General features: G+C 38.5%; 1 protein-coding gene across 12 annotated transcripts in view; it reads right to left on the reverse strand.

Annotated features, from left to right (window-relative positions):
• LOC108964976 (RNA-binding protein Musashi homolog Rbp6) overlaps positions 1–15,957 on the reverse strand; it is a 416,168-nt gene extending 400,211 nt beyond the window's left edge. For 4 of the 12 annotated variants that reach the window (XR_001993067.1, XM_018927077.1, XM_018927159.1 and 1 more), the window contains exons 1-2: positions 15,783–15,957; positions 11,732–12,737 (exon numbers count right to left, since the gene is read on the reverse strand). Coding sequence is in view for 11 of the 12 variants with exons in the window: in XM_018927077.1 (XP_018782622.1) it covers positions 11,732–11,811 (80 nt within the window). In the remaining variant the exon portion in view is untranslated. Of the gene's footprint in view, positions 1–11,731; positions 12,738–12,879; positions 13,187–13,544; positions 13,608–15,736 lie in introns of those variants that run through there. The other 8 variants (XM_018927145.1, XM_018927119.1, XM_018927137.1 and 5 more) reach the window with 8 other exon arrangements.
• Between the last annotated feature and the right edge of the window lie 822 nt (positions 15,958–16,779).

The following is a 16,779-nucleotide window of genomic DNA, read 5'->3' on the forward strand; positions in this document are numbered from 1 at the left end:
AATATCTATTGTTCTCCTTTTTAAGATTTGGCGCGGGAAATTATCAACCTCTCTAAACCGCACTTCGGAACCGTACATCTGCTGGTACCTTGATGGCTGCCACTTCTACAAGTACTTACAAGACAGTCTGAAACAACAGTTAATTGAGAGCTTCCGACAGAATAATTTCCCCTTGAATAAGTCGAAGTGAATAGGATTTCGGAATATCCCTCTCTGGCCAGAGTGCTGTTGAATTTCGGTTAAGAATCTGGGTGGTATGGGAATTAGCTGGACTGATGGACGATTAGATTGTGTGATCTTCACTAGTCGAAACACCGAAGACTTTGGATCGTTTGCGCTTGAGTTGCTTAGGCGGCGAAGGGGTTTAACTGAGAATTAGGGCTAACTTCTTACTTGAATAGGGTCCATCCGCTGGTCACCAATCCAGAGCTGTATAGAAGCTCAACTGGTAGTAGTTTCTGCTAGTGTGTCCATTCCACACTGCAATTGGTATTGAAAATTAATGGCATTTCAGAGTGCTGATCAACGCATTGATTCGATCCGCTGTGCTTTTGAGCGCCGTGGGGAAAGGCTGTGATCAGCAAGTACCCACGTAAAACACACCGGACGTTGTCCCTCTCTTAGACCCTTCATGTGTCTAGTTTCCCCGAGTCTGATAGCAACCTTCGCAGAAATGTATCTTTCGGCTACGGCATTAAGTGCAATTGTTAGTGTTGTGTGATTGATGCCTACAAGAGCCACTCGTTGAAATGTTCTAGAAGTTTAGTGAGTGTGACAAGCTTGGGGAGAGATCCCACCGCTTCCCAATGGCTCCTTTAAAACAATATAAGGAAATCTATATCTTCCTCATCCTCTGCTTAACATTAGGCTTCCTTAGTTTAGTCAATGGAAACAAAAAAAATATATTGTTATTTTAGATTTGCCATAACAGTCACAAGACGAAAATCTCAATATTTGGGCTTTAATTGTCGTTGCCAATGCGCAAGGGTCTATAAATCTTCCGCAGAACCTTTCTATCGAAAACTCGTAACGCCAACTCATCAGATATTGTCATCATCTATGCCTCTGCACCATATAACACACCTGCGATGATGAGTGACTTGTAGAGTTTGGTCTTTGTTCGTCGAGAGAGGACTTAAATGATCAATTTTGAATTGAATAAACGTCAACTATAACAAATTCAAGGTATTTTCTATAATTACAACGTTTTTCATAATAAATGCCACCGACACTTTGGAAAACGTACACCGTATTTTTTGAACACACTGTACATATTGATAATGCGATTCTTTTTAATGCTTGCAAATTCATACATTTTTACATAAGTATATTCGTATAAAATTGTGTACGTATTCCAATTAGGTTTGTACATTTTCCAAAGCTGTCAACTCTACACCCCCCACTTTTCTCGCAATCCAAAGCATTTCGACACACTTGACTTGCATTATTGTTGCATGCGGCTGCATCGTCTCAGGCGTATTGCCTTTTAGCGCTAAACGCTGTTGTTGCACACTCGGAAAACGCCAAAAATTTGCATGCCACGCTATTAAATTATTGCCGGCGCTTTGTTGCAGCAACGCAATAACGACAAAAACGGCAACAACAACACGTCAAAGCGATGATAGCATTGATAGAAGAGGCACAGCGTCTAGTTAAATCTATATGTACATATGTATGTAGGCTGGTGAAAAAGGGTTTGTCCAAAGATTGTGGTGAAATTGAAAGAGGACCACTATGGCATAGCGCTTGAAATTTATCGCACTTCAGCAAATTAACAGCGATGAAGCGACTTGCAGCAAATAAGTTGTGTGTTCAACGCGGATGAGTATTACTATGACTTCATAGGAATCAATAAGAACAGTTTGCCATTTATTTTACTATTTACAGTGTGTATAATCGATCAATCGTAAGTTGGAATACAAATAAAATAGCGTTCAATATTATAGACTGTAGGCATAGCCCGGAACTGTCCTTAATACCAACAGCAAAGTCAACCCCGAATTCTAACGCAGAATAACTCTTGCCAACAGGTGCTACTTCGGACTGAGTAGGCAATTGAGAAAATAAGTCCTTTCTCGAAAAAAAAAGACCAAACTCTTCAAGTCACTCATCATCTCCTTCCTGCTATATGGAGCAGAGGCACGAACGATGACAACAACTAATTATTCGGCCTTACGAATTTTCGAGAGAAAGGTTTTGCGTAAGATGTATAGCCGTTTGCCAACGGCGAACACCGCTGTCGATGGAACGATAAGCTAAACGAAATCTACGACGATATTGAAATAGTTCAGCGAATTAAGAGACAGCGACTACGCTGGCTAGGTCATGTCGTCCGGATGTATGAAAACATTCCAGCTCTGGGAGTATTAGACCCGAAACACTGGAAGATTTTGATGATGTTTAACTTATGTATGCCCGAACTGCAGTTTACTGAACCCAAATTATTAACTAATGCCAGCACAAAGTTGCAACACCAAAAAGAAAACATTACAGGACCGAGTACGAGTACAGAAACAATTAGAGCCGAGTCAATTTGGTCATTTCCGCTTGCCTATCCATCTGAATAATCGCGAACTATATTACTAGAACTTGAGGTATCGATTTTAAATTTGCACACGTCCTTTTTTCCCCAAGAAGTTGCTCTTTTTTCGGAACCTTGCGGTTTTTTAAGCGTCGGAATATAAAGGGCCGAAGTTCCTAACTTTTTGAAAGAAAAAACACAGAAACTTTAAATTTAAGGAAGAATGTTTATTATCATTCGAAAGAACATTCTTTGGAATTAATTTTTAGAAGATTATCTCCTTCAAATGTTGATCGCGGCTACGATTCAATTGGTCAATCCATTGATTCCAATTTTCGATGGCTCGTTCGAGCATTTCGTCTGGTAACTGGCGAATAACACGCGTGATATTTGGTCTGAATCGAAGTGGGACTGTTCGCATAGACCTTAGACTTTACATATCCCCATAGGAAAAAATCTAACGATGTGATATCACACGAGCTTTTTGTGTCAATCGACCGACTTGTTTCAACCAACTGCCGGCGAGATCACGATCAATGATCAATTTCAGGCATCAAATAATCGGTTGTCATGGTGTGATAATCTGTCGAATAGGAAAGGTTCATCTGATCCATTGAGATTTTATTGAGTTTTTGTATTTCTTTTTGTATTTGTAATAATAAAACAATAACAATAAAAAAAAAAATACAATTTGGGAATTCGAAGGCTAAATTTGAAAAAGGAAAAAGTAACTTGTTGTCTAAAAGCTCGAACTTACAAAAATCATGAAAAATTTTAACTTCGATTACAGCGAGGATAGTATCACCATTCCATTTACCGTAGGCAATATCGATGCAAAATTTCTTAAAGATATCTCTTAAAATTAAAAGTCTTTCCATACAAGCACTTTGTTCCGATCGGTCAGTTTGTGTGACAGCTATATGTTTTAATGCACGTGCGCAAAAGTTCATATCGATTTCTCACAACCTGAGGGACTAGTTCGGCTATATATAGTACAGTCAGAGGGATAGTTGGACAGACATTTACATATATCTCAACTCAAGTACAAGTGTATTCATTTATTTTCTTACTTATTCAACGTAATATATATCTTCCGTTTTTCTTTAGGTTTCCACAATTTGCAAATCCACAACCCATTTAGAAAACCGTTAGTTCTGCATCTTTATACTATTTCATTACTCTAATCATTATTGCAACTATCTGTGCGTATACAATTGCTTCAGTTTCATTTGTTGTTGCATTGTAAATAGCTCTGATTGCCACCGACTATCTGCCTGCTTGGCTGCTCAACTATTTCACTTTGACGGCATCTCTCGCTTGGCGGGGTGGTGAGATGCGGTGAGGTGAATCTTTATTGTCAGCACAAAAAGAAATATTAGTACACGATTTTATGTGTCGATACACATACATATGCATGTACAGGCTTATTACGCGGAGCAACTTTGGAAAACTTTGCTTGGCGAACATCGGAGGGAAAATTTGCATTTGCTGTACAGGCTCAGGAAAAAACCTTCGTTTAATATGCAATTGTTGTAAGGTATACAAGTAACGATGTAAATCTGTTTCACCATTTGTTGGAGATACTTTTGCCAATGCCATGAACCGTAGAATAACGAGTTTCAATTTGAGCAAATGAATCGATATATGTATATGTAGATGTGTAGACATGTATATGTAATTGCCTAACGTCTGGCTATTGATTTCTATACTCTCCAGATAGAGGAATAGTTATTTCTCTAGCAAAAGATCAGGATTTTGATTTTTATATTGGGCCTCTAATTACATTCGTGCGGTTTTTCAAAATTTTAATGATGCGCAAGCTTGGCGGCTAAGAATGAATCAAGCCAATTCTTGATACCCTGTTCTAATGTAAACTGTTTTTCAGTGAGGGGGTTCTGCAACGACCGGAGTAAAAGGTATTCAGAAGGTGCAAAGTCTGTGCTATAATGCTCGTGAGCCAAAATTTCAAAATAATTTTTAAACGGCATTGCAACAGGAGGACATCGCATATACAATGCAAAAGCGACTATCTTTAGAAGCGTTGAAGGAGCCTTTCTGACATAAAAATTATCTTTCCACGTCCATTGTCTTCAATTTATAGCGTATGGCGCCCAGTTTCCTTGCTTCTCAATACATCCGACTGCTTTTAAACGTTTTAAATTGGCAGGTTGATCGACTCCAACAGATTCGACGGGCTTCATTTTTTGTTTGACAACAAACTTCATTAAGTAATAGCTGGCTTTCAGTTACTCATCTTTAAAGTTTTTGGCGAATGACACGAGTGATGTTTTTTCAAAAGCCTGAAACGAAGCGGGATTGTCCGCATATACTGTAGACTTTACATATCTCCACAAGAAAAAGTCTAAGAGTATGGTATCACACGATCTTGGTCGACAATCGACCGGCCGAAGATATGAAATTATCTGCTCACCAAAGTGTACTCTCAATAAATCCATAATCGACATATGTAAATATATGGAAACTTTAAAGACAAGATGGTACGAAAGAACTTATTGGGAAACAGTGTAAACATTAAACAATGGTCGTCTAGCCGGAAAGATATATCTTAGAAACTACTCGACTACTCTCCACCACATTTGTTGCGCTATCCTGACATCCTTATAATACAATCTAAAAGTGGACGTAATCAGACTGTAACCACCAATATATCCAATATATCACAATTTTAAATTCCATATAATTCTGCCACTTTACAGTATAACTGGTGTTTGTTAGATATGTGCTTTTCAATGAGACAGTACTTTTTCAGTTTTTGCCGTTTCATAATGAACAGACTTACTCCGGAATGACGTTTAGAATTGTTGAAACTTATTACTTATTATTATTATCTTTAATATTCGGTCGTCATAATTACACAGAAGAGTCGGTAATTCGGTCAACCATATTTACTCTAGTGGGGAATGCGCATCCTCTGAGTCGCCGTACAGTGCGTACCGCAGGTATTACTGCTGCTATAGAGCAGAGTATCGGTAAAAACCCGATTGAGTGTGCTCATCCACTTTATGGAACATTTTGCGGAGAGATAAACTCGAGCAAGAATTGACGCCGAACGAACGTAATGGGACCCAAAACGAGAAAACCACCGATGCCAAAGTTCACACAAAAGCTTTGTTCAGCGATGAACTCTCTTTTGTTTTAATGAGTTCGTTATTAAAAAAATGTTCGGGTCTTTGGTGAGAATAATGTACAAGACAGAAAGAATCAGTGATCCATAATGAAGTGGGTTATAAAGTTACAGCCATTGGGTATCGCTATACAGCCATGATTAAGGACTTCATCGTGCTAGAAATGGAGGGTTTTGATGTGGACTACCTGTGGTTCCAACAAGACGGGTCTACATTCTATACAGTCAACAAAACAATTGATTTATTGAAGGAAACTTTTGGTGAGCAGATCTCGCAAAATAGGCCTGTGGCGGGACCTATAAAATTATACAATTTACTTCCGCTGAATTAATTTTTATAGGGTTATGTGCCATAACAATGAACAATGAAGCTACTGGTATGACTACAAAACTAGAGCTGCAGTACTAAATAGAGATGTACCGTCTTCTATAAGAGTGTACAACCGCTATTCATATCATTGACCGTTAGTTCAGTTTTCTCCAGAATGGATAAGGTAGCGAAGCAAATAGGTCTGACAGTGAACGAGGAGGAAACGAAATATCTCCTGTCATCAAACAAACAGTCATCACACTGGCGACTTGGCTACCACGTCACCGTTGACAGTCATAACTTCGAGGTCACCGCAGCCGATTGAAAGTTGCGCCACGACAACGCCCCAGATCACACCGTCTTTCTTGTGGACAGCTACCTAACCAAGGCCGGCATCCCAATGCTTCCGCAGCCGACCTATTCAACTAATATATGATTCTCAAACTTCAGGTTGGCTTTTTACTCTATATATCGATCAATATGTTTTTCTAAATTGTAGCACCAAACTCCTCGGAGAGACAAGGAACACCCCCCTCAACACTGCCCCAGGCTTTAACAAGCAATTTCAATTTTTAGACAAGTTATCGCATGCGGACATACGGAAATAAAATATTTTGGTCATTATGATCCGTAACATATAAATACAAATCGTCTATAGCTTCTTAAATATCGCAAAAATGGCGATATGTGCAAGGGTTTCAAGCGATTTTCATTATAAATATAGCACCTGCCTCCATATGTGGCCGCAGCAATATGGCAGGTGCAAGTGCTACAACACACACATACACACATTTGCATATTACAAGAAATAGCATATGACAGCGGAAGACAAAACAACAGAAAGAAGCAAACAACCATTCGATGCCAGAAAAAGATAGAAATGTATTTCTTTGAAATTCGCGCAAACGAAATGAGCCGCCAGTTCCACAGCCCACCACGGCGGCAACCTTTTATTGCGGTATTCCAACGCGATAAAGACAAAAAAGCCGATTCAAAAGCACTGCAAAAGAAATGATAAATGCATAAATCTTGAATTAATTCAAAATGCATTTGATGGCGATAACACTAAGAGTGGCCAAAGCAACACACACAAGCACACGCGTGCGGCCACACGTTCATTCACTGCAAAGCACACAAGCACAACACACACATATGTATATATGTTTGTATGTATGTGAGTTTATTGAATGCTGTTCCATTGAGAAATTCTCCGCTGCGTCCCACAGGGCTGATGCGCCTGAATGCGTGCCACGACTGCGCGCAGTCATTCATACACACACCGGCACATAGCGAGCATGTGTCTCAAGCTGAATAGAACCTGCATGCCACAAACCATAGTGCTTTCAGTAACGAACGCATTTGGACCAAGCAATTTGGGGACACATGGCATGCATACATACATACGAACACATAAAGTACATGTTCGTACATACATAAGTACATACACACGCAAGTTCGCTAATAGAAGAACGTTGTCGCCAGCTTCCTCACCTTATCCACCGCATACTTCCTTGCTTTCATTTATCTGGCTGCTCGGCTGTTACCCATTGGCTCAAGCACTCGTCCGCATTCAGTCCCTACACTAAGTATCGGTCGACGATTCGTCTGTCGTCTGTCGTCCGTCATCCGAGTAGCAATCAACAATACTGCCGAGATTTAGTTGCCGCCAGAATGGAGTGAGAGCGATCGGGAGAAATTTTCTAAATAAATAATGCCCAGCTATTAATACAATTCACTTTGCATATTTATTTTTAGTGGCAACTTGCCGTTTGCATTTATTTATCTGTCGTGTTTTTTCTTGTTTTTTTGCACAAAAGTAACCACACAGCAAGGAGAAAACGAATTTCGCCAAGCAAGTGAATCGTTTAAATCCAACAACAATAAAGCAATATTCTGTAAAGTATTTATAGTATTTTGTAGGGTGCAACAGCATCGGCAATTATCCAAAGCGCGCCGCTTTTGACACGCGTGCGACGCGAGCAGCGATGCGACGCGCGGACAAAGTTGATGGGCTGCCCAGACTCATGTGCAAGCACATAAGTTCATGTATGTATTAGTACATTCACTATGGGAATTCACATTTACATATATACTTTAATATGTTTTATAGACTGCATCGGCTGCTGCATTAGTTCAGACTCGCCACATATGATTTCGAAGCAACAAATAATGTACGACTACGAATCTGGGATGTTTAATTCAATGAATTTGGACATACCTGGCAAGCGAACACGCGAATAATGAAAGTATAGAACGTACTTTACTTATTTCCACATTGCAAAACAACAACACTATAACGGACTGAGTATAGTTGGTTTATTCACTAAACTTTGGTTTGGAAAACGATAAATATACTATAAACTAGCTCTCCTCCCGCCTGATCAGATAAGATATTAGTTAAATTAAATACGGATTTTTTTAAGGAAAATGTATTAAAAAGGTGAAAACTTCGGCTATGCTATGGCATAAAAAGCTATAAAAAGTAAGTTTTCTTGATTTTGATCGGTCAGTTTATATGGCAAATGTTTGCCATAGCCTATGCCAAATTTCGTGAAGATATCTTCTCAAATAATAAGATTATATGAATATAAAGGATAATCTATTTCGGATAATGGGAATTTTATCATATGAAAGAACATTTATTTTTTGAAGATTATCTCTTTCAAACGTTGGTCGCGGCTACTTAGATGGTAAATCCGTTGAGTCCATTTTTCGATGACTAGTTCAAGCATTTCGTCTGCAAACTGGCGAATGACACTTCTGATGTTTTCCTCCAAGGTTTGAATCGAAGCGTGATTGTCCGCATAGACCTTAGATTTTACATATCCTCACAGGAAAAAGTTCAATGGTGCAACCGGCCCAAACCGTAAATTTCTGTTCTCAATAAATCCATTGATTGATGCGATATGTGGGAAATGGCGCCGTCTTGTTAAATCCCAATGTCGGCGAGTTCACGAGCTCCAATTTCAGGCATCACATAGTTGATTATCAAGGCGCGGTAATGGTAGCCATTGACAACGTAACCGTCGACATAATTTTTGAAAAAATATGGAGCAATGATTCCACCTTCCCTCAAACCACTCCAAACCGTTATTTTTTCTAGATGAAATGGCAGCTCTAGAATCTCATCAGTTTGTTCTTCGTCAATTTTGCTTGATACTCATTAAGCCAGAAATAGACCTCATCGCTGAACAAAATTTGACTGGAAAACGTCGATATTCTTGGAACTTAGAGCTCAAGAGAAAAGTTTTATAATTAGTATACAGGGTGTGTCCGCAAAGTAATAGACCTGATTTTCTTCCGCCGCGAATGTATTTCGGAGCATGCGCGCACCGACTGGATTCGGTACAGAACGTTCCTAGCTAACGAACGAGCCGCTGGTCAGTTGTCTCCCATCACCTGGATAGTCAGAACAAAAATTTTCGCACGACATGTTTCTGTTAGTTCGTTAGAGCAGAGGTATTTTATCGCTTACATGTGTGAAACTCGGTTAATCTGCGACAGAGACGTTTGGAGTGATCAAGCAGGATTACAAAGATGTTGCTTTAGCAAGACGTAGTGTGTTTCGGTGGCATCAAGCCTTTTTAGAGGGCCGGGAAGAGGTGGGTGATGAAGACCGTGCTGGGATACCTGCAACTTCGACAAATACCGACAATGTGACTCGTGTGTGCAAAGTTTTAAACTCGGACCGTTGACTAAGTATTCGATTAATTGCCCAGATGTTAAATTTATCAAAATCTGCGGTTCATGACATTGTGACGAAGCACTTTAACATGCGCAAGGTTTGAACGAAGATGGTCCCAAAAGTGCTCACTGACTACCAGAAATTGCGTCAAGGTGAAGTGTGCCAAAAAAATTTTAACATTTGTGAAAGTGATCCCAAATTTTTGAATAACATAATAACAGCCCAGATGTGGCCCCACCAAACTATTTTTTGTTTCCTTACCTGAAAAGATCGAAAAAGCAAGCATTTTGAGACGACAGAGGAGATTGGATCTTCTAGCACCTTGACTCTCAGAGATGACGTTTTCAATGTTTGGGAATCGAGCTAGCAGCGCGTCTTCGAAGTAGAAGGAGTCTTTTTTGAAAGTCTTTAACGATTGGTTCAGTAAATATTTTTAAATCGACACAATCCCATTACTTTTCCGACAAAAGCTGTATGGAAGCTAGGGGAACAAATTACCCGATTACAAACCTTTTCCACGCACACTTAAGACACATTTTTATCAGTAAAAGATTTATTCTGAATTCACTAATATATCTCAAACATCGCCGTCATATATTTATAACATTTATACTCTCACAACATGTTGCTACAGAGTACAATAGTTTTGTTCACCTAACTGTTGTTTGTTTCACCTAAAAATAAACGAGTTAGATATAGGATTATAAGGAAAATTATTTCTTTTTTAGTAAAATATTTTCTTTTAAATTTTTTTTATAAAAAAATGTTTTTTATTAAATAATGTTTAAATGACTTATAGGAACGCGTGGTTACTAGGCGAGGTGACAACTCCTAATGATGTAAAAAAAAAAACATAGATCACAAATCTCACGTCTAAAAATCATTGATATCGAATCAACACTTTGGAAGCTCCCAGATACCGAATTTGTGGACCTCATTTCCTATGTCTGACATTATACCGATCAAGCTTTGAGATGTATATTAATGAAATTTAGAGGAACTAGTACCGAATACGGATAAAATCGGGTCTAAAATTTCACTAGATCACAAATATTCTTCTTTATTTGCTCAGACAACGCTTACGCGGTTATAGCCGGGTTTAAAACAGCGCGCCTGTCGTTCTTCCTTTTCGCTGTTTGGCGCCAATTGGAGATTTCAAGTTTTTAAAGGTTTTTCTCCATCTGGTCTTTCCAACGGCGTGGTAGTCTTCCTCTAGTTCCCCCGGCGGGTACTGCGTCGAATACTCTCAGAACTGGAGTGTTTTCATTCATTAGGACGACATGACTTAGCCAGCGTAACCGTCTGCTCTTAATACGCGGAACTATAAAAATGTCACGGTATACTTCGTACAGGTCATCGTTCCGTCGACTGCGATATTCGCCGTTACCAATTCGCAAAGGACCATAAATCTTCCGCAGATGATTTCTCAGGATGACAGGATACTCATATTTCATATTTCCCCCGTTCACCACTAGCCCAGAAGTAACTACTACAACAACCATATATATGGGGGAATATGTGAGTTATATTTATGACATTCAAAGAGAATTTTTCTACATTAATTTTCTGTCATGTGACTCGAGATCGAGTCAATATGTCTATTATATTTCTATCACTGTGATTTCCGTCTTTCTAGTTAACTTTAAACAGTTTATTTCGATGAATATGTCCTATCAATCAATCATCTCAAAAGAATAAATATTTTGTCATTCGATAACAAAAATTATAGATATCCGTATGGTCTTGTGTGAATATGGAGATTTGTGTAAGTTACATTGATTTCAATACAAATATAATATATCGTACTAAGAGATTACATAATCTATAGTTTAAGGTAGATAATAAAGATGATAGTGATTAATTCATAATTTCATAATTCAATAATAAATATTTTACTCTTTCGTATTATTTCTTTTAATAAAAGCTTTTGCCAACTCCGAAAAATATAACCCCGGCATTGATCTTTGAATTTAAAAAAAGTATAAATGTGCGGTTACACCCACACTTTGCCCTTGCTTAATTGTTATATAATATTTATATGTATTGCGCTTTGCATAGAGTTTTACTTACCCTGGATCATTTGGCACCTCTGACGGCGAACCGGTACTCATATCTTGCGATTGACTCACTAACTCCATTTTCATATCCATTTTTGATATAACGGCGATCGCCTTTTTGTTATCTACAAATTCCGTTGATCGCGTTGACACGATGAATTAATCGGCTTATTTCCAATTAGCCCTGTTGAGGTATGCGCTTCTAGTTGGCGGTTAACTACATACACTATGTCTAAGGATATAACTATGGCTATGACTAAGAGACACTGACACCTTCCTCAAGAGCATAGGGAAGCTCTCGCATGCATTATCTCAGGCAACAAGGTAAAATCTTGTGTCGCTTTCAATTCCAACGCTGTATATTAACATGGATAGGCGTCGATTATATTGACGGCAAAACGAGTAACTCAATCCAATTCCGACTGCACAACGATAGATTACTAAACTGCGCACTACTACAACGCTCGTCGTAGTCTAATCGATACATGTGTATATATGCACATACATAGCCACGAATATGTAATTATTAAGGCTGCGCGCACGACTCTACTGGACTTGATTAAGTCAAACTAATACCACATCCTGGTTCAAGTAGCTTGCCAAGATGTTGTTGTAGCACGAATTTATTTGCACGATTAATTTTATATTTATCATTTGATTTAGATTTCACTTTATGCACTTCAATCACTTCATTTTTATTATACCACTTATAGCAACTAGTTCATATCATAAATATTCCAATGAACCACCATCAAAAAACGCCACGTGCTCGCTATAAACTACAAGTTCGAATACCCGTCGGAGAAGCTATACCTCATGTAAGAGTTATGTACATGTGTACATCCGTAGGTATGTATTATATATCGCTCACAGCTATAATCCTTGCACTTACAACAATAATAACGTTAAATTCATATTCAGAAATTAGAAATTACTTTAGTTTGAGTTCGTTTGTCTGCATTACTTGCAAAGTTAATAGGCAAACACCTTGTGTCCGTTGATCACTGTATTCGTAGAATCTATTGGCATAAAAATATTATATCCACAACAATGGCAATTACTCAGAAACAATGGCGCAAAGGGTCGACTTTTCACTTTTCAATTCATTATTAGATAAAAAATATAAAATATGTATATCTTTATATAAAAAGTAATACCTACAAGTATGTAAATAGTAGTCTATATGGTAAATACATCATGTATATCGTTGTCTCTACTAATATTATTATTATTTTTAATTGTAGTGGCTCCGCAACTATCGGACAGATTTGAAAACTTCTTTCATCGTTGAGGAGTTAGACTCTCTGAGTTAAACATAGGCTATATTAATATTTTCAAAAAAATTTAGTATAATGTAACCCAAGGTAGGTAGGCAGAGAGGCTATCTGACGACGCACTTAGGCCCCATTATGATACCACCAGAATCAAGATTCTTTCTTGCTATTGGCCGCTCTCTGAGCCACCCGTACATCTGATGGAGTTCGAAAATTCTGTCTGTGCAACCTCCCAGTCGCCGTCTAGAAACTCTCGATCCTGCAGATAAGGCGATTTTGATATTAAATTTTAGGCACCACCTCCACCTCGGTTATTAAGTTAGAAACTATCCGTATAGATGATCTGAAACAAGCGTTGATTGAGAGCTTGCGACAAAAGACTCCCCAACCTTTCCCTTAAGCTTTGATCCAGCGACTTCACCCCACACATAAAACTCTCGGAAGTATGCGCGCGAAAAACGTGCCGCTAAGGGTTGTTCCGCGGCGTAGTGGTCCAAGTTATCAGGAATGCAGTCGACATAAGAGAGGAATTATTCTCACGCGTACACTTACTTAATGTGCGTAGTTTCCTGGAATCTGATAGAGATGTGTTTACGTAGTGCACCACTGATAACTATTAGAGCTGTTCGAAGTGCATATTTTCGTTCAAAATTACATAAACTTTTAAATTTTAATTCGGCTTTTCTATAATATTTACAGTAACTTAGTCGAACCTCAAACTCTTAAAACACTTTTTTTGATAGAAACCTTATTTTATGTTAGAAATACACCCAGGATGGATTTCATGTAGCGCTGAACTTAGAATATTCCGTGATATAATTACATAAAGCCATATATTCTTATATAAAACATATATATATGTACTTCGAAAACACAATTTTCGACACTGATCTATTCGTTTTATGAATAGCTCGGAGCACATACAATTAAAACAAACTTTTCTAAGTACTTTCATACAAAACACGCACATTGAAAGCTTCCCTTGAGTACGCTTTATAAAACACCACTCGTATTTCGCGCTTTTCAGATCTATGCAACTGGTTAGATCGCCGCTACAGCAATCGAAAACACGTGACCGCAATTAGAGGTAATTTTGAACGTTTCTGTCGCAGTCACCGACAACGTCAAAGCTATGCTTTTCCCGCTTCCATTAGCAACAAATATTGTGAATTAAATGATTTACATATATACATACATAGGTATATACTGGTAGTATGTACTCGTATGGGGACTGAGATGACAACTAAGCTGCAGTGCACAGAATACTCTCACGGGGCATGCTATAATTTCAACAAATAATATCAAATAAACAATGGCTACTACTTGTTGAAAGCCTTATGGTTAGGACAGAAGTAGACAGAGGGTTGGTAATAGTAGAAAATTTCACAATACATTGAATCTAACTTGCTGGCATTTTATTGAACTCGATCAGCATTGATTGATGGAAATCGAAAGCGAAAAGCGTAATGGAACCAAATGAAATCAATTGAGGAAGAGAGTAAAAATTCGTTGGACACGGGTAGGCGCGTTTATTCGATACTCAAAAGGGTGTACTATATAAGAAGTAAATAACAAAAAAATAATAATAATTCATGTGAAGGACTGATTTGTATATAATGAAGAAAATATGTGTATATTACCACAGTTATGGCTACTTTGAAGCAGAAAACGATGTGTTAAACATTTTTCAGTAGCCAAAGACACTTTTTGAAAATTATTGAAAGGACTGCAAGTAGAAAAATATAGAAAAAGAGATCGATATATCAGTTTTTGGAATTTTTATTTGCAAGGATTCTAGAACAAAGCTATGCTTATACGTTTTCACCCTAAGCTGCATTGCATTCGATATATTTTTATTTGAAACAATAACCTTAAAACAAAAACTAAAACGGAGGAGCACCAAAATATCAACAATAGCCAAGATATCGACTGTCAACAATAACAAAGTCTGAAACTCGCTAATGTCATTTGAAATAAAGTTAGTATGCCGCTAACAGCTCTGTTTTTTGCTATTGGAGTTTTTTTTTTTATAGCAGTATCTCATCACACTATCTTTCCATTAAGAGGCACTTATCGACACAGGTTTTCTATTGAGAGGCGTCAGTTGTACTAAAATTTGGTTTCGTTTCATATACACTTGCGTCTATCGTTTTTATCTAAAGCCGCGCACACGCCCACTATGGTAGTTTAGTATAAACAAACTATCCACCAAGGCGCTGGAGTTATCTAAGAAGACCGGCGTATTCTTCAAGGTGTCGCAGCGCGCTGCTGTTTCTTTTTATTGCCATTTTTTGAACCACAACACACACACAACCGTAAAACAACCAAAAGTAACATGCTTTCTGCTTAAATTAAGAAATATTTTTGGACCCGCGCATTTCAGATATGACCAGAGCACTATGTAATGTTGGACATAAGTATGTGGGTATATATGTAAATAGTTAAAATATTTTCATTGAAACTTGTATGCCTTTTAATTGGTAAAATAAGTTTGAGACGCACACGAAAATGCCGTTTTTGTTTTATTTCGCTTAGGATGAGGTGTCAAAAGCTTTGACATCCACGCTTTGGATTTTTCGTTGCACTATTTAGTAAATTGCATGGCTGTGCGATTAAGTTTTCTTGTTCGAAAATTTTATTATTTTTTATCTATTTTTTGCATTAATTCATTTTTTTAATCAATTGCATTGCATCACTTTAAGCATATACAAAAACAAAAATTACAAAAAACAACACAAATTTACAACTTTCGTTGTGTTATATTTGAAACATACATATGTATGTACACACGTTTGTTGTTTGTTTATTTGTAGTTGGCTCTGCGGTAGCGAAAACTATGTATTTTTTTCTTATCGAAATTGTATTGGTATTGCGGGCGAGTGATTTGTGCGTTGGTTGCGGCAAACGTTTGCCTTTTGCATTCTACTTTAGCTATTCGACCAAGCTCCACCAAGCAAGCACTCGCGACAACTTCCTATGCGATACTGAAATCCAAACCGAGAAACTATCAGAACTCAGGCGGAATGGCAGAACGTATTTTGAACACGCAAACGGCCGACAACGTCGCTGCTGTTTGAGCGTCAACGTATGCAACAAAAACACTGCGCACAACAACAGCAATTAGCTAACAAGCCAGCAAACTACCAACAAGCACACACACACATGCATCTACATTCGCGTAGCAACGTAAGGCAGCAGCGACGCAAGCTAAGCGCCAAAAGTCGAACATCATGACAGTTGCCAGAGCTGTGTGTAGCCGGCAACACAAACGCTAACTAGTAATAGTTCCAACGACAAAACAAAAATTATATGCATACACGCGAGTTTACATATACATATATGTACGTATGTATGTATGCTTGCAATGACAACTGCAACTGCGAGAATAAAGCTGCGCGCGAGCAAACTTCAGCACCCACATGCGCCCGACCGTTACCACCATCGCGCACCGCGCCAATCATCCCCCTCACACAGACACTGTCCACGTTCGTCGTCGCATCGCTGCCACTGGCACTGTCGCTGCTTAGCTGCAGCCATTAGCTACCGGCGAGCGGTTGACAACGCTGAGATACTCCCGCTGCATTCGAGTGTGTTGGCAGTGGAGCGCAAGCGAGTGTGCTGCACAACAGCTGATAACACAGCGGCAGAAGCAGAGCGCAGCGGGCAGAATTTACATTATTTACAGCTGCAGAAGTGCATAAACACATACGTACGCACATGTAAATATATAATCAGGCAAGTAAATAAGCGCATCTGGAAGTAAAACAGCGTAAAACTTGATTTCAAA

The sequence above is a fragment of the Bactrocera latifrons genome, unplaced genomic scaffold (genome assembly GCF_001853355.1).
Source record: "Bactrocera latifrons isolate USDA-ARS-PBARC rearing strain unplaced genomic scaffold, ASM185335v1 scaffold_1, whole genome shotgun sequence".
Classification (NCBI taxonomy): Eukaryota; Metazoa; Arthropoda; class Insecta; order Diptera; family Tephritidae; genus Bactrocera; species Bactrocera latifrons.